This window comes from Dryas octopetala, chromosome 6, assembly GCF_963921425.1.
Source record: "Dryas octopetala chromosome 6, drDryOcto1.1, whole genome shotgun sequence".
Lineage (NCBI taxonomy): Eukaryota > Viridiplantae > Streptophyta > Magnoliopsida > Rosales > Rosaceae > Dryas > Dryas octopetala.
This window is the reverse complement of record NC_141371.1, coordinates 10,897,863-10,916,917: the sequence shown is the minus strand read 5'-3', so window position 1 is coordinate 10,916,917 and position 19,055 is coordinate 10,897,863. Positions and strand designations below refer to the sequence as shown.

Below are 19,055 nucleotides of genomic sequence, written 5' to 3'. Positions count from 1 at the left end.
TGTGAAATGATCCTGAAATAAGATTGAATGTAACATAGTAAATATAGTGGTATTTATATTAAAACCACATGCATTTGAGATAAGGAATGAATAGTCCACATTCATTTGCTTTATGATGGTGTAGTCATTTCATGCACTTTGATTGAGTCGTTTTCATCTACAGTAATGATAGCATGCATCAGTCTTATCTAATGTAGAGCATGCATGCATTTATAGGAGTTGTACCACAATAAGTGAGAATCCAATGTTGGGTGGAAATGCAAACATGACTTAAATAAATAGCAAACTATGACTTAAAACAAGATTGACATTCAAATTAAAGGATACAATTAAAGAGCTAACATAATTTAAAACGAGATTAACATTCAAAATAAAAAACCCAATTAAAGAGCAAGGTCTCATTCTAATTATTAGGCGGGTACCCCTGGTTTGAATGATTGAGGTTGGAAAGATCCGGATAGTATCCAGATGGAGTGCACTCCGAACTGTGGTTAGCACGCATTTGCTTCTTTGCAATGACTTCAGCCATCTTTTGCTGTCAATACATTCGTTGCCCATCATTCATTTTGGAGAGGTCTTGGCCCATAATATTTTGTTCTTTCCATTCTAGCTGCTTCTCAATCCTCACCCTTTCTCTTGCTTCCTTTGCGGCGTCTCTTTCACTCCTTGCACGCTCCCTGTCAAGTCTCGTTTGTATGAAAATCTTTGAATTTTCATTATAATGATCTACTGCCTCAACCATATGAGTTTGGACTGGCTCGGCTGCCTTGGCCCGTTTTGCATGGTTTCTCCCTGGTGGCCTTGGCCGCGATGAACCTATTGGTTTGAATGGTGGTGAGTTTTCGTCCTCACCAAGTGGTATGACTGGATCGGCCTTCTCGGGATCATCATCGGCGAGAGTGTCAGCATCGTCGGTGGCGGGGGTCTCTGAATCACTAAACCAAACAGGAGCATGAACCGCAACGTACTTTATACTTTCCTTTATTTGTTCCCAAATGTGCACCATGGAAACTTGAATCCAGTTTTGTTTCGAAAGCCTTCAAGTGCTTGCGTAAACTACAATAATAAAATAAAAATAAAAATATATAAATTTGCTTGTGGAAATGCAAACATGACTTAAACAAATAGCAAATTTGCTACATTTATAAACAAAACAAAATCCATAATCATACAAATATATAAATATGCTTGATAGATAAACAAAATAAAATATAATAATATCATTATATAAATATGCTACATTTATAAACAAAACAAAAAATAATCATACAAATATATATAAATATGTTTGATACATAAACAAAACAAAAAATAGTAATACCATTATATAAATATGTTTCATTTATAAACATAACATATAATAATCATACAAATATATAAATATGCTTGATAATTTGATAAAACAAAAAATAATTATACAAATATATAAATGCATAAAAACTTACCACATTGGCATCATTTACACCGCTTGCGCGCATTCGCTCGGCCTTCAATAAGCAAGCATAAAATTTGTTGCAATCACGCGCAATATCTTTGAATCGTGTTTTAACACCGCCAACCTTACTAATGGTTTCACCCCCTATGTTACGCTTGAAAATTTGATAAATTTGTTCTCAAAGCACGGCGGCTCTATTTTGGGCACCAAGACAACCGTCGGGAGACCTCTCTAGGTATGCCATCACTAGGGCTTCATCTTCAACTACCACCCAAGCATTTCCTCTAGGAGCCATGACAAAGAAAAAATAAATTTGTGCAAATTTGGTAAACAAAGGTTGTAATTTGTGATGAAAAACTATGAGTATTGTATGATATATATAGACCCGTTTGAGAATATAGCTGTTGGAGGGTTTGGGGAATTTTTAAAAAAAAATTTTGAAATTTTTTGGCAATTTTTCGGTTACTATTTCTTAGGGGTGGGCACGGGACGGGAGGGGACGGGACTAACCTCATCCCGTTCCCATCTCATGCTTTGGATTCGGGATCGGTACGGGACGGGGGTGGGCGTTTTGGAGCTCTGGTACCGTCTCGTCCCGGACCAAACCAATTCGGTACGGGTTCGGTACCAACCCGATCCCAAATAAAAAGAAGAAAAGAAGAAAAATAGGTGGCTGGGTGGCTGGGAAAGTGGCCGGACGGCGAGGTGGGTGACTGGGCTGGGTCGCGCACGGCCTGGAAATGGTTTGGTGGCTCGAGTTTAAGGTGGCTGGACAGGTGCTAGTCGCGAGAGAGAGATGGAGGAAGTGAGAAGGAAGAGAAATGAAGAGAAGAAAAGAAAGTGAAGGCACGGGCTGGAGAGAGAAGGAAGGGAGAAAGAAGAAGAAAGAAGAAGAAGGAAGAGAGAAGTGAAGGCACGGGCTGGAGAGAGAAGGAAGGGAGAAGGAAGGGAGAAAAAAGAAAAAGGAAGAGAGAAGGAAAGAAAAAGTCACGGGTGGGGTTGGGGAGAGAGAGAGAGAGAGAGAGAGACAGACAGAGAGTTTTAAAATTTTAAATAATAATTAAATGGTTAGAAAGAGAAAAAAATAAAAATAAAAATAATAATAAATAAAATATAATTAATTCGGGACGGTACGCGACGAGATGGTTTTCAAACATCAGAACCGTTCCCGTCCCATTTAAGAACGGGACGGGATGGGAACGGGACGGGATGAAGGAACAAAATTTCGGGACGGGATTGATCGGGACGGAACGAGACGGAACGGGACGGTTTCGGTATTTTCGGTATTAATGCCCACCCCTACTATTTCTATTTTAAATGATTTATTAATTATTTGTTAAAAAAAAAAAAAATTGGGCGATCTGGACCGTTGATAATCAACGGTCCATTAATCTAGGCCTTTGATTTCTAACCGGCCCATCTAAAAAAAAAAAAAAGACACAATGGCAGCCATTGATCACCAACGGTCATTTAATCTGGACCGTTGGTGACTAGCCAGCAAAGTCAGGCACAGCCCACGAGAAAACTAGCCAGCAAAGCACCCATTTGATTCCCTTTTGTTCAGCCAACAAGAAAAGCAGGCAGGGCCCACTAACTTTTCACCAACAGCTGCTTCTCTCTCCTCACGTGGGTGGGCCTCTGTTGATTTTGGGTCACAGCCATTTTGGCTCACATTGAGACTCAGATTTGGGTTACACTTTGGGTTACTCCCTCATTTGTGTCACATTTTCCGGCCCATAGTGTTAGGGTGTGAGCCATTTGTGACCCAAAATGGGTTTTAGGTCACATTTTCAGGTGGCATAGTGGAAGGCCTAAGGATGCGAATATGCAAAAAGGTGATTGCCTTTGTTTCATAGGCCAAGAATTTCGAAATTAAAGAACAAAGTTGGTAAGTAATTTGACTGATGATAGCTGAAATTTCATTCAGACAGTGCATGCCATTGCTTAATAACTCAAAAAATTTCCTTTTCTGTTCTGATGGTAAAATTTCTCTTGATCTTCTTAACTCGGGTAAAACCATTGCAACTCTTATAAAACTGAACTAGTATCAAATGTGCCTGACCGAAAAAAAAAAAAAAATAGAAACAGTATCAAATTGGAAGTCAGGAAGGGCAATTGGCTATGCTAAAGTGGGGGAATGCATTCATAATTAACAAGATCAAGAGAAACTTGCACATAAAATTGCATTAATATTAAAGAGAAAATTAATAAATAATTTTATCATTATAAACATGGACTCATTTAGCATTCTATGTAGAACATGAATGGTGAATTACTCACAACTGGAAATATACACACTAAACATACACAACAACCTGGTGTTAAATGAACTTTGCTTGTATTTATTCTCATGTGTCATCTGCCCCGTTAGTGCTCAATAAACATCTCAGCATGTAAAAGAAACAGGAAATCCACCAATGCAGAGCCTCAACAGGAGAAGCAATGAATATCTTTGTGCTCGGAATAAATTGTGTTCTTCAAATCCTGCCAAGCTTTAGGACCAGTAGGATGACGAATTACATAATTTTTCATAAAATATGTATCTGAGCATGAAATAACAGTGCTCAAGGCAAGCGCAGGATCAGCTACTCCATGATCTTTGAGCCAATTGAACATGAATACCCTAAGCTTGACCCTTTGAATTTTATGTATAAGATATCCTGGGAAGGTCACCAAGGAAGATATGGGATAACCCAATTGATTTACAAGAAAATCAATCTTCATTTTAATCACATCCTTTGTCTGGTTAAGAATTTGAGGGTTTGCCTTAACCATTTTGCAGACATCCTCCTTATCCAAACCAGCTTTCACAATACAATCAAATCTTTCCTGAAGCTCCCCTCCCTTGCCTCGAAACGCCTTTAGCGCTTCCTTCATGTTGTTTGAGTTGTCTACAAATCCTATGTATAACAAGAACTTGGTCTTCTCTGTCTTTGATCTAAGGTCCTCTCCTGAGTCTGGAAATGGCTCCACTCTTTTACCCAAAACCCAATTCTTCAATTCTTGTGGGTTCTCCTGGATATATCTACATAATCGTTTCTTCCCAATGTTCAAGTTAGAGAGTAAGCTGTTAGTTTTTTTCAGAGAACACGAACCCAGCAGCAGGGGGTGAGAATGGACAATCTTACAAATTTCTGCAATCTCCATGTCAATCTCATTCAGGAACATAATGCATTGTCTCAAATTTGAAACAAATTTCACAACTGGAATTTGTGGAAATTGTAAAAATATTGAACACAACTGTCTCTTTGTGGATCCAACTTTCAGTAAGAACCCAATTAGTGAAAATGTCCTTTCCCCTAAAATATCTGGGTGCCGGCCAATTGTTTCACCCAACTGCTCATTGCTGCAACCCATCTCACTAAACAAACCTAGAACTTCAAGCATCCGGCTCCAATTATAATCAATATTTTCAGAAAAATTCTCCCAAACCCAATTGGTTTCAAGTCCAATACTCTTCAATTTTTCCAAAACCTTGACAAATGCAGCATTTACATCCCCAATTAAAAGATAAGGGTTAGCCACAATAAACTTACCTAAAGTAGATTGGCTAAAACCTAGTTTTTCAAAAGCTTGAAGTTTTGACCGCAAAACCTCATAATCATATTGAAAGACTTCTGCTGCTACCTTATAGATATTTCCCATCTTGTTACGTGCAATACCATAATTACATAAAACAGTATAATTATGAAGCATCAACTCATCATCAGTCAAATACATCAAATTTCGGGGAAGAAGAGGAACATATTCAGAAGGTTCCAAGCCCAAGCTCTCAAAGAAAGGTTCAAATTCATTAATAGGGTGGTAACGCAAGTACCGCCCAATTGACCGCCCAATTTCTTTTTCATAATCTTTTTTTATAAGAATTTCTTTTTCAATATCAACCCACTTTAAAAGTTTCTCAAGAAAATGCGGTGAGTTTTTACTCATATTCTCTGCATCCATGAACTGTAAGCCTCTAGTACATTGCAAATAATCCATCAATGCAGCTTGCGCTTGTTTTTTAATGGAACGAATTCGACTAGTAGTTTTGCCATTAGAAGTAGAAGGTTTATCAAAATTTTGAGTATCAGGAGCTCTTTTTGTTCTGTAAAGTCTAGGGCTTTGGGCAATGGGGAAAGACCCAATTGGCTGAAATGGGACTCTTCGGGATCTAAGGTAGTTTTCAAAAAAATTTGAAGAAACCCAATTGAGAATAGATGCTGTTCTGAGTCTCCGCAAATGGGTCATGACCAGTTTGATGAGATTCCAAGCCAAGTGATTACTAGAGAACCTAAAGGGACCAAGATTCAGCTGAATAGAAATGAATATCAAGTCTTTGGGATGATAATATTACCTCGGGATTTTCATGAATATTGATAGGCACGAGCTCACTACTCAGCAAGATTTTGAGCTTCAGCTGAGGGAGTTTCTTGTACTGATGCTGATTGAGGGGCTGCCTTACAAACATTCAAACAGGATTGTGGTTGCAAAACCGTCGCGGTCGTCTCAGTCTACCAGAAGGGTTTTAGAACTTTTTTCCCCAAAGGGTTTTAGAATTATTATTTATTATTATTATTGTTGCTTTTTTAGGCCAACTCTGGTTAGTCTCAGACTCTCAGCCAGTCAGCCTTTTCCTTTTGGGTTGTCGATCTCTATTATTTTTTTCCTTTTTAGTACAAAAATATTAAATTGCTCTAATACCTTTTTTTTTTTTTTTGGCCAATCGCTCTAATACCTTTTTTATTTATAGAAAATGTAAAACAAGATAAAAACTCTTGGAGCAGCAATGGGGAATTTTGATTCTCTGGCAATTTTTAACTTATAATATAAATTCTTTAGCATAATTCGTAAGTGTAATTCTATTTGGCTTATTTGTGCAAATACTCTTCGAAAGCAATTTTTATTCTCATTTTGTCCCCTGAACTTTACAAACTCTATATTCCGTCAACGATTACGTTAAAAAATCCAACATGTCGCTTATCTACATAAGCGTCACGTCAGCTTTTTTGATTGGAGTCATTGACGGACTTGGCGGAATATGACTTACTGAAAGAGTTTATAAAGTTCGAGTAACAAAATGAGAAGATTAAACTTTAAGGGTTTGTACAATGTGCTAATAAGCCAGATAAGCGATACGTCGGATTTTTTAACGTAATCGTAATCGTTGATGGACTTGGCGGAATATGACTTACTGAAAGAGTTTATAAAGTTCGAGAAACAAAATGAGAAGATTAAACTTTAAGGGTTTGTACGATGTGCTAATAAGCCATTCTATTTTGACAATTATTTTTTACTTTGTTGACCACCCTTTTTAAAAATTCTAATTATACCTTTAAATTAAAAAATAGAAAATAAAAAACCACCACACCCCACCCAGGCAACAACCTCACCATTGACATTGCCGCTGGTCCCTCTCTCTCTCTCCCTCTCCCTCTTTTTTTTCTTTTTCTCCCTTTCATTCTCTTTTTTTCTTTTCCTCCTCCTTCATTGGACCACCATGGGTGAACGACAACCGACCTTAGAAATGGAGAGAAAGAGGGGGAGAGAGAGAGAGAGAGACATAGATATAAAGGAGGGAGAACGAGAGAGACCTCCGAGGTGAGAGGGGCTAGGGCGGATGTGTAGGTCAAGTTTTGTTTATGTTTTTTTAATTTTTTTTGTTTGCTTTCATTAAAGGCATAATAGGTAATTTAAGAAAAAAAATTGGATAAGATGGTTAACAAACTCGTTTAGGATGGTCCGCATAGAATCACTCATTCATATATTCAAAGACTTTTTCATATTTGTTTGTGTCATGTTATTGGCCTAGGGATATATTGAGAAATTGCAATGGTGAGGGCTCTCTATTATAAATAGTGTCTCACCCATTTAGCAGAAGGATTCCGTTCATTTTTCTCTCAAGAGAGTTCTCATGCTCTCTCAATGTAAATTGTAACATTGTTTGTTCACAGTGAAACCCAAACACAATGAAGTAGACATAGCCCGAATCGGATCGCACAAACCACTATACATTACCGTCTTTTGTGTGTGATTGTTTTGTTGTTTGATTTCCAACATTGATAACTTGGACTGATTTTCGAGTATCAAAAATATTATTTAGGTTTTAATAGTAAAATATAAATAAAAAAAATCTTATATGCCAGAATCCAGATCATTTGCTCCCTTTGTTTTTACTCCATATTTGTTCGGGTGATTCTATAACATCCAAAAACTCCCAAGTCCTAACCATACCAAATTTTAATAAAAAAAACTTTAGTGGCAATTATATTGCTTTAAAAGGAATCAGAAAGGATTAAACCCTAAAATGAAAAAAAAAAAAAAGTCGGCCATTACTTGTTTGTTTTTTAAAATATTTAAAGAAATAAAAAAATAATAATAATAGAGTGTTAATGTTTTGATCCGACTTGAAGCTCTTTTTTTTTGTTCTAGTCGGATTAGGTCATTATTTAAAAGGCCGCTAACATTCATTGCTCTTTTAATCTAACAAGCTTGTTTGACAATATTTTTAGAAGGCTTAAAAGTGCTTTTGCTTATGTTTGACAAAAAAATAAAAACTGCTTTTAGGTTCTAAAAGCACTTAGAAGCGTTTCCGGGTGAAGCACCGTTAGATAGATGCTTCCTTAGGAAGCGTTTCCAAGTATATTAACAAGAAGCATACCGGTGCTTCACCCGGAAACGCTTCTAAGTATATTAACAAGAAGCACTTGAATTTTTTTCAAAAAAAACCTATGAATTTCTAATAAAAGCGCTTCTATAAAAGTGCTACCGAGCAAAAGCACTTCCTATAGAAGCACTCACAAACAAGCCCGCATGAACCCAACTACTGGCAAGGCCACTTCCAAAAAAAAGTATTGTATACCATCCCAACAGTGATTTTGTATTTCCAGACCTCAAAAAACAGGGGAAAAGAATAAAGTGGTAGTGAAATTCTAAGCAAAAATATAAGCCATTTCCTTTCATCAAGCATGAGCCAAATATGCAGGTCATCCGGTCCTTATTGTTTCACCATTCCATCTGTTTAGTATCAGTTTCCTGAATTAAAATCACTACAACTTTTATAACACTAAAAATAAAGGATTTCAGGGTTATGAGGATAAACCATTTTACTGAGTTTGTGAAAATGCAATTTGCTCTATGGAGAGATGCACCCAAAATTACCAAGAGAAATATGGCCATCCATCAAAACTCAAATGCCAGTATGTGAAAAAAGAAAGGAATAATTGCATTATAATACAGATATTACTAAATCATACCATCACTACAAACATGATGGAATCATTTAATGTTGAGAATATAAAATCTCATATCAGGCATTCTAAATCATACATATCTAAGATCCCAAGCCTATCCACTCGCACTCATTTTGCACATTAATTTTGCACATTAATTTTGGGTTGAATGCTCCAACTTTAATATTGTACCAAAGCGGATATTTATCCACGTGAAAGGTCCAGTTTGACTACACATGCTACATCGGCTCAATTTGATCAAACATGTATTGAGAGTAAAATTTCCACACTGAGCATTCTAATCCTTGCATCTAAATACATAACATCATGGGACTGTACCTATTGCCAATTGGCTTTGGTTGGATGCTCCAAATTTAACATATAGCATTCGGCGTTAAACATAAGTGGTAAACTGTCAGGATAAAAGGAATAGAGACTTAAAACAACCTGATCTTTTTTTAGTTTTTGGCCACTAAAACAACCTGATCTTAAATCTACTTTCCATGTACAATTATGTGCAATATCACCTGAGCACTGTTAATGCTCATAAAAAATCCAATTATGTAAAAGAAAAAGGAACAAGTGAGTAGCACCAACTTGGGATCACACACAGAAGCTTAAAAGGGGAAGCAAAGAATATTTTATTACTAGGAATAAATTTTCTTCTTCAAATCCTCCCAAACTTGAGGGCCACCAGGATGAAGATTTACATACAGCCTGATAAAATTTTTTTCTGTGCATGAAACAAAAGTGCTCAAGGCAATCCTACCATCTGCTGTTCCTTGACCTTTGAGCCAGTTGTACATGAGTACCCTAAGCTTGACCCTTTGAATTGTATAGGACAGATATGATGGGAAGGCCACCAAAGATGATATGGGATAACCCAAATGATTTACAAAAAAATCAATCTTCATTTCTATCACATCCCTTTTCTGGTTAAGAATTTGAGGGGATACTTTAATCATTTCACAGACATCCTTGCGATCTAAACCAGCTTCCACAATACAATCAAATCTTTCTTGAAGCTCATCTCCCTTGCCTCTAAATACTTTTAGTGCTTCTTTCATTTTGTTTGAGTTTTCTACAAATCCATTGTCTAACAAGAACTTTGTTTTCTGTGTCTTTAATCTAAGGCCCTCTTCCAATTCTGGAAGTCGCTCAAGTCTTCTACCCAAAACCCAATTCTTCAATTCTTCTGGGTTCTCCTGTATGTATCGAGACAGGCGCTTCTTCCCAACCTTCAATTGAGCAGATAATGTGTTAGGTTTTTTCAAAGCACATGAACCCAGTAGCAGGGGGTAAGAACATACAATCTTCCCAATCTCTGCAACCTCCATCTCGATTACACTCAGGAACAAAAAGGATTTCCTCAAATTCAAAGCAAATTTCATAACATGAATTTGTGGAAACTGCAGAAACAGTGAATGTATCTGGCTCATTGTGGGTCCAAATTTCAGTAAGAACCCAATTAGTAATAATGTTGTTTCCCCTGAACGCTCAAATATAATATCTGGGTGCTGGCCAATTAATTCACCCAACTGCTTGTCACTGAAACCCATCTCACTAAGCAAACTTAGAACTTCAAGCATCCGGCTCCAATTATAAGAATCCTCTTCCGATAAATACCCCTCAATCCAACAAGTTTCAAATCCAGAACTCTTCAGATTTTCCAATACCCCAACAAATGCCGCATTTACATCCCCGACTAAAAGATAGGGACTAGCAGCAATAAGCTTAATTACAACAGATTGGCTGAGACCTAGTTCTTCATATGCCTGAAGTTTTGAGTGCAGAACCTCAAAATCATATCGAAAGACTTCTGACGCTTCTTTGTAAATCTTTCCTATCTTATTACGTGCAATCCCATAACAACACAAAACAGTATAATTATGAAGCAACAAACCATCATCAGTCAAGAACATCAAATTACGCGGAAGATGAGGAGCATACTCAGAAGGTTTTAAACCCAAACTCTCAAAGAAAGGTTCAAACTCATTAACAGGGTGGTACCTCAAGTACCGGGCAATCGACCCTCCAATTTCATTTTCATTTGTATTATCAACCCTTTTTAAGAGCTTCTCAAGAAAATGTGGTGAGTTTCTACTCATATACTCAGCATCCATGAACTGTAAGCCTCTAGTACAATACAAATAATCCAAGAATGCAGCTTGCGCTTCTTTTCTAATAACTCGAGAAATTCGAGCAACATTTTTTCCATTGGCAGTGGAAGTTTTATCCAAGTTTTCAGAATCTTCACTTTCAAGAACTGCTTTTGTTCTGTAAAGTCTAGGGGTTTGGGAATTGGGGAAAGACCCAATTGGCTGAAGTGGGGTTCTTGATGATCTAAGGTGGTTTTCAGCTAAAATTGACGAAACCCATTTGAGAGTAGATGCTGTTCTGAGTTTTTGCAAATGGGTCATGACAAGTTCGATGAGAGTCCAAGCCTGGTGATTACTAGAGACCCTAGAACGCATTCAGCTGAATAGAAATGAAAATGAAGTCTTGGGACGAAAATAGTACCTTGTGATTTTGATGGATATGCGGGGAGTTCACTACCCAGCAAGATTAAGAGCTTTCACTGCAAATTTTTGTCATGCTGCTGCTTTCGGCTGATTGAGTGGCTGCCTCACACCGTTTTGGTTGCCAGACGGTTAATTAGTTTCAGTCTCGAAGGGTTTTACAAATTAACGTTCCCGAATAAGGAATTTTCCATTCAAAATTGGTCTTCCTAGTTCCTACCTCCTCTGTGTTGGCAAATTTATTTATTTTTTATTTTTTATTTTTCTAATATCTAATTTAAGGTATTAAATAAGAGAGCAGTTTTGCTCACCTCCTTTAACTCAGGTGTATGCTCACCTCCCATCTAAAATGCTGCCATGTGTTTAAAAAATTAACCATGAGTTAATCTATTATATTTAATTATTTATGATATTATAATGATGAGAGAGAAAAATAATTTGACAACTCTACTTTTATCCTTATTTTTTATTACTCAACTTTTTTCCACTTTTTTATTACCTATTAATTTTTATTTTCTCTTTTATTTAATTATTTCTAATAATTTTTGCTTCTTTTGTTTTTTTGCTCTTCTCAAGTACGCCTCTAGTATCTAAAAAACCACATGCATTTAATAATTTTTGTTTTTTTTTTGTTTGCTCTTTTCTAGTATGCCTCCAGTACCCAAAAAACCACATCCAATTTTTTTGGGTCTTCTCATGTATATACCTTTTATCTACTTTTTTAATTAATTAAAAAAAATAATCCAACAACACATTTTTTTTTTGCCTAAGAATTTTTCTTTCTTGTCTCATATATGACCTTTTCAGATCAAACAAATTCTTAGGTCAATCCAAGGTGTTGCAGCATTTGAAGAGAGAAGAATAGTTGCAACGACATAATTTTTTTTTTTTTGAACTCATGTAACTTTTTTATTGGATTTTCTATGTAAATGAGTTGTTTTAGATTTTTGTTTGGCCAACATTTTAGATTAAACTTTGCAAATGAGTTTTTTGTTCGAATTGCAAATGTGTTGTTAGAATATTTTTATTTTTTAATTAATTAAAAAAATAGATAAATGTGTATACATAAGAAGACTCAAAAAAATGAATGTAATTTTTTGAATACTATAGGCGTACTGGAGAAGAACAAAAAAACAAAAGAAGTAAAAATTATTAGAAATAATTAAATAAAAGAGAAAAGAGAAATTAACGGGTGATAAAAAAAAGTTGAGTAATAAAATATAAGAATAAAATAAGAAAGGAATTGTCAAATTATTTTTCTCTCTCATCATTATAACATCATAAATAATTAAATACAATAGTTAACTCATGGTTAGTTTTTTAAACACGTGGCAGTATTTTAGATGGGAGGTGAGCATACACCTGAGTTAAAGGAGATGAGCAAAACTGCTCTCATTAAATAAAGAGACAATTAGACTTGAGTCTTTGAGAAAAATAGTTTTTAGATGAAGATTGTGGGTGTTTTAAAATTTATAAGAAAATTCTTTTAATTCATAATAAAGTCATTGAATTTATAAGAAATTTTTTTTAATTCACAATAAAGTTCTTTTAATTTATAAGAAAATCCGTTTAATTCATAATAAAGTCATCTCCGATTTAAAGGGTATTTTCCATGATTTGAAGGGTATTTCCCCTCCTAGGGTGTAGAGTGAGCTTTATAGAGGATGCATGTTAGGTTTTAACTCCGAGATTTTGGGCAGAGTCCAAAATTCCGGAGTTAAAACCTAACATAAAGCCGTCAAAGAAGAAAAATAAAATGACTTGATTAGAAACCATATATCACTACCGGTCTTAGTCTAAAAAAGACTCATAAAATGGACTGAACTGTAAGTCTCTCTTAAATAAATCAAAGAGGAATACTCTAAACTAACTAGTTAACAAGTTATTACAAAGCTAACCTCTCCTTTGGGTCCACCACATGACTAACTCATAATCAGAATCGTCCATTTTTTAGGCCCTACTTCATCATTGGAAAAAATCAACTAAATCAAAAATCATTTAGTCATCTAATTATGGTCAAATAAATAAACGAACACTGTTTTTTATAAAAGTATGTAAATAGTTGTTATTATAATCAAATAGCTAAATCACTTTTGATTTTGAAATTTTTTACAAAGATAATCTTTGAAGTGGATTTAAAAGATAAACGGTTCGGATTATGAGATCGTGTGGTAGGCACAAAAGAGCGGTTAACTTCATATTAATTTTCTAACCAGTTAGTTTTAGAGCATTTTTTATCCAATTAGGGTATAATTTAGGTTTTAATTTGAATTTTACATTAGGGTTTAATTCAAACCACCCCATTTTTGAATATTGGTTATGTTCTTTCGATGTCTTTTTCACTTCATTTTTTAGTTAGATTTCTCTTCTTTCCCATGATTTTTAAGTTAGATTTCATAAAACACAAAAAAATTTGGATAAATGTCTTTTATCTCTGTTGAGTAAAAGAAATTGGGAAACAACAATCTCGGGGAACCACTACCATTGAAGGAAACGTGTGCCCCCAAGTAAATCTGATCTCTTCCAAGCTTAGCAAGTAAATCTGCAACAGAATTAGTCTGATCGATTTGATCATAATACATCCACAGGGTTGTGTTTGGGAACTTTCCACTATGAATCAAATGATTACAATGTACAATGTAGTGCCTTCCTATGAGGGTGATGATCTTATACATAATGGATAAGAGTCCCTCCCAGTTTGTAATGGAATACAGTCCAACTAAGGCCCAACATGGCCCAAACTAAACATTACCCATATTGGGACCCAAGATAGCCTTTCGGCTGATGAAAGTTATTCTTTTGTCACATTCAGATTCAGGCATACTTTCTTTCTTTATTGTTTTGGGTCTTGGGTCCTCATCTGTACCAAAAGAAAAACTATTTTTTTTCTAATCATTTCCAAGTAATTATTGACATGTTGATTCAATAAATAAAGTTCAGCAATCCACTTCAATATAATATTTATTTTTATTTTTAGTTTAAAGTGTCATTAAAAAGTTCCAAGGACCCTCAGCTTGCAGGTCATATATTTTGGTTGTGGACTGGCCTGGCTCGCCAGTTGACGACCCTTGACTTTCACTAAGCAATTCCAGAACCCAAGGGCAAGATTGCAAAAATGCATTTAACTATTTTCAGAGTCAAACGCAGATTGCTAAAGGTTCAGAAGGAACATGTTCTTTCCTTTTGATTTCCTTTTTTCTTTGGTGGTGGGAACTCAAAGCCCACTTCCCATACAATGGTTGAGTTTTTCACATTTGGCATATGAGGTAGAACCAAGAATATGATCAGCAACATAGCAACAACTCACCAAGTGAAACTCTTGCAAAAAGCTTGTTTTGGTACATGAATGATGAAACTGTAACAAGAGCTTCGACTATGGCAGCAACAAGAACAACTCCTCCAGCTCCAAACACTTTAAGAACAACATTGTCAATTCATCATCCCATACCAAGAAAGATTTAATTGCACATTTCGAAATCTAAGGACGAAAGTGAGATACATTAGTAAAATGGAAACAAAATATACCCTTTCAAATAATCGAATTTATATGTGAAAACATACAATTTAAACATTTTTAGAGTCTAATTATACAACTTCTAGTAAGGAGCCAATTAATCCAAACAATACATTAGTGCATCTAGCCTAATCGTGATTATCTCCTTCATCTGTACTTCAATCTTCGTTGGTTGATTTGTCAGACAAATTCAGTTATATTTTTTTGTTACTGATATAAGTAGCAAGTTATAAGAAAACTTGAGCCACTTATGCAATCGTGATTCACCTTTTCATCTGTTTTATATCAGTTTCCTAAATTTTCAATTTCTTTTGGAAATTCATGGCCAACAATTTCATTTTTTTTAAAAGAAAAAAAGTTAGGGAAGTATGTGACTGACAATAGCTGGAATTCATTCAAGCTATGCATGTTATTGCTCATTACCCCCAAAATTTTTTCTTATGCAGCAACATAAAATTGGAATGACTGGTAAAATCACTGCAACCTTTTATAACTCAGAAACTCATGTTAAACATATGTCAGAATGAGGAGATAAGTTCTCAGGGTTATGAGGATCAATCATTTTAAACTACATAATTTACCCTTTGCACAATGAAAATGAGCAAACAAATGCCAAAGTGGAGATGCAGTCATAATTAACTAGTTTGCTTGTAATTATTTCTATGTGCCATCTCAGTTCTCACCTGTAAACTGTTAATCCTCAATAAAATCTCAGCATGTTAAAAATGAAGGAACATGTTAGCATCAACTTGGGATAACCAATAATGCAGAACCTTAATAGGGGAGCGAGAAGCAACGAATATTTGATTAATTCGAATAAACTTTGTTCTTCAAGTCCTGCCAAACTTGAGGACCACTAGGATGATGATTTACAAACTTCCGCAAAAAATATATATCTGAGCAAGAAACAATAGTGCTCAAGGCATAACTAGGATCTACTGTTCCTTCATCTTTGAGCCAATTGTACATGAGTACCCTATGCTTGACCCTTTTAATTCCATAGGTAAGGTATTTTGGGAAGATCAGCAAAGTTGATAAGGGATAACACAAATGATTTACAAGAAAATCAATCTTCATTGCGATAACATCCTTTGACAGGCTAAGAATTAGAGGGGATACTTTAATCATTTCACAGACTTCCTTGCAGTCCAAACCAGATCCCACAATACAATCAAATCTTTCTTGAAGTTCCCATGCATTTCCTGGAAATTCCTTTAGGACTTCTTCCATGTTGTTTGAGTTCTCTACAAATCCTATGTCTAACAAGAACTTAGTCTTCTGTGTCTTTGATCTAAGGTCCTCTCCTGAGTCTAATGGCCTAAGTTTTCTACCCAAAACCCAATGCTTCAGTTCTTGCGGGTTCTCCAGGATGTATCTAGACAGACACTTCTTCCCAACATTCAAGTGCGCAAGTAATGTGTTAGTTCTTTTCAAAGCACATGAACCCAGTAGCAGAGTGCAGGAACGGATAAGCTTCCCAATCTCTGAAACCTCCATTCCGATCTCATTTAGGAACAAATAGCATTTCCTCAAATTCAAAACAAATTTCATAACTTGAATTTGTGGAAACTGCAGAAACATTGAATATATCTGGCTCATTCTGGATCCAAATTTCAGTAAGAACCCAATAAGTGAAAATGTCCTTCCCCCTGAACCCTCAAATAAAATATCTGGGTGCTGGCCAATTAATTCACCCAACTGCTTGTCGCTGAAACCCATCTCACTAAGAAAACTTAGAACTTCAAGCATCCGGCTCCAATCATAAGAATTCTTTTCCGATAAGTTCCCCTGAATCCAACTGGTTTCAAATCCAAGACTCTTCAATCTTTCCAATACCTTTAAAAATGCTGCATTTACATCCCCAATTAAAAGATAAGGACTAGCAACAATAAACTTACACAAAGCGGAACGGCCGAGGCCTAGTTCTTCATATACCTGAAGTTTTGATAGCAAAACCTTAGCATGGTATTGAAAGACTTCTGTTGCTTCCTTATAAATCTTTCCTATCTTTTTATGTGCAATACCATAGTGACACAGAACAGCATAATTATGAAGTAACAAACCAGCATCGGCCAAGAACATCAAATTACGCGGAAGAAGAGGAAAATACTCGGAAGGTTTCAAACCCAAGCTCTCAAAGAAAGGTTCAAATTCATTAATAGGGTGGTACCTCAAGTACCGGGCAGTTGACCGCCAAATTCCCTTCCTATTATCAACGCATTTTATAAGCTTCCTCAGAAAATGAGGCGCCTTTTTACTCATATTCTCTGCATCCGAGAAGTGTAAGCCTCTAGTATAATGCAAATAATCCAACAATGCAGCTTGTGCTTCTTTTTGAATAGCACGAGAAATTCGACCAGCATGTTGGGAATTTGCAGTCGAAGTTTTATCCACGTTTTCACAATTTCCAGTTACAGGAGCCCTTTTTGTTCTGTAAAGTCTAGGGCTTTGGAATTTGGGGAAAGACCCAATTGGCTGAATTGGGGATCTTGATGATCCAAGAAGGTTTTCAACAAAATTTGAAGAAACCCATTTGAGAATAGATGCTGTTCTGAGTATTTGCAAGTGGGTCATGACCAGTTTGATGAGATTCCTAGCCTAGTGGTTATTAGAGAACCTAAAAGGCCAAGATTCAGCTGAACATAAATGAACATCAAGTCTTTGGGATGAGAAGCGTTACCTTGAGGGATTTTGATGAAGATGTGGGCATGAATAGTGAGCTTCAGGTTGAACCCAAAAGAAATTTAGAGCTTCAGGCTTCAGCGGCAGAGTTTCTGGCACTGATGCCGATTGAGTAGCTGGCAGCTGACTGGCGCTGTTTTGGTTGCAAAATGGTTGATTAGTCACACTCTCGAATTCTCGATCATTCTCTCATAAGATTATTTGTTTTTTTTTTTTTGGCCAGGCTCATTCTCTCATAAGATTAAACTATCCACAAAAAAACTAAAAATAAAAAGTTGCCCAGGAGTATTGGTATTCCGAGATGATAGTGTATGAGCATGGGTGTATGCTTTTATCTAATTATGAGAAATTGTTACCATGTGCCATTTAATTAATCTAAAGACTTTTATAAAACTGGCTGACATTTTCATAGAAAAGGCAAAAGAAAATTAAGGAGAAATTTATAAAAAACTATTTTTGCTTAAGCGTTAAATTATTTGGACTATTAACTGACCATGTTTTCTCTTTTAGCAAAAAAAAAAAGTCCAGATGGTCCAAATAGCCCTCATCCTCATTTCTGATCCCAACTAGAATTGCAGCTGCAGTTACAAAGCTGCTGTTTTTTAAAGCCAAAAGCATGTCAATTTTGAGTAACAACATCTACCCTTATAGTTAAAAGGACCCTAGAATTTTCCTTTGGCAAATTGAAATCGAGGTGATATACTTTGTGAATTCAATTTTTTGTTTTGCTGGACGAAAAGAACGCAAACAACTTAATTTGAACACTACCAATTTTTATAGCATATATCCCTACGACTGAAGAAGAATGACCCAAAAAAGGCCAAAGGTACCGATTGAATCCACAAGTTTCTTAATCATGATTACAAGTAGAGGACTCAATTTACATTTCTAAATTCCCATGCTTTTTATTTTTTTTGCTAACAAAACAAAAGACTACATGACCATAACCCTGAGGTCTACCAATGCCTTGAAAATTTCTAAAACACAAGAAAATAAGCTCTTGGAGGAATTAAAAGGTCCAAGTTTGGTAGCTCGAAAGAGAATCTCATAGTGCCTATTATGAGAATTTTGACGTGAAGAAGAAAACTTGTCCACCACTGATCGATTTGGAGTCGCCCTATATAAGCACATTCTTAAAAACCTTGAGCAACAAGCCAAGCAAAATTCCCATGCTAATTAATAGAACGTGGAATCCACCTTGACCATTGGCCACGCTTCCTTATCTTCTCACCCTGCACTTCTACACTAGTCGAACCCAACAGCAGAGAATCAAGAATGAACTCTAAGTCTGTGCACATTCTCTTCACCCTTCTAAAGTCAGCAATTTTGGATATTGGAACCCATCCTTGGTGGTCCATCAATGAAATCAGGTAAAAATCAGTCTTCAGATTTTCATCACTGAAATAATACTCTATTTGTTTCACAATACTATTCCTCAAATCTGAAGGTGGTAATGGAACCATTGGATTAATCAAAGGAAAGCTTTGGTGCGTCATGATCTTTGGAGCAGGCCCAAAAAACTGAGGTCTCAATAAAGGCCAAGTAGGCCCAAGTCCTCCGGGATTGAGTGCTCCTTGTGGGTGATGCCATTGCAAAGCTGTACCAAAATTGAGAGCATGATAGGAAGAACTTGGATGATGATCAAATTGTGGTTGATGCTGAATTGGGTGCACAGGACTAATGGGTTTATGGTA

At 36.0% G+C, this 19,055-nt stretch overlaps 3 protein-coding genes across 3 annotated transcripts; all 3 read right to left on the bottom strand.

Annotated features, from left to right (window-relative positions):
• Positions 1-3,781: 3,781 nt before the first annotated feature.
• LOC147282321 (transcription termination factor MTEF18, mitochondrial-like) lies at positions 3,782-5,665 on the bottom strand. The gene has a single exon (XM_086249035.1). It carries the CDS (start codon positions 5,663-5,665, stop codon positions 3,863-3,865), a length of 1,803 nt encoding a protein of 600 aa, XP_086105161.1. The 3' UTR covers positions 3,782-3,862.
• Positions 5,666-9,229: 3,564 nt separating this feature from the next.
• On the bottom strand, positions 9,230-11,310 carry LOC147282320 (transcription termination factor MTEF18, mitochondrial-like). Its single transcript, XM_086248093.1, has one exon. The coding sequence runs from the start codon at positions 11,118-11,120 to the stop codon at positions 9,294-9,296; it is 1,827 nt and encodes a 608-aa protein (XP_086104219.1). The 5' UTR covers positions 11,121-11,310; the 3' UTR covers positions 9,230-9,293.
• A 4,154-nt stretch (positions 11,311-15,464) lies between these two features.
• Positions 15,465-17,367, bottom strand: LOC147282319 (transcription termination factor MTEF18, mitochondrial-like). The gene has a single exon (XM_086247965.1). It carries the CDS (start codon positions 17,251-17,253, stop codon positions 15,487-15,489), a length of 1,767 nt encoding a protein of 588 aa, XP_086104091.1. The 5' UTR covers positions 17,254-17,367; the 3' UTR covers positions 15,465-15,486.
• Between the last annotated feature and the right edge of the window lie 1,688 nt (positions 17,368-19,055).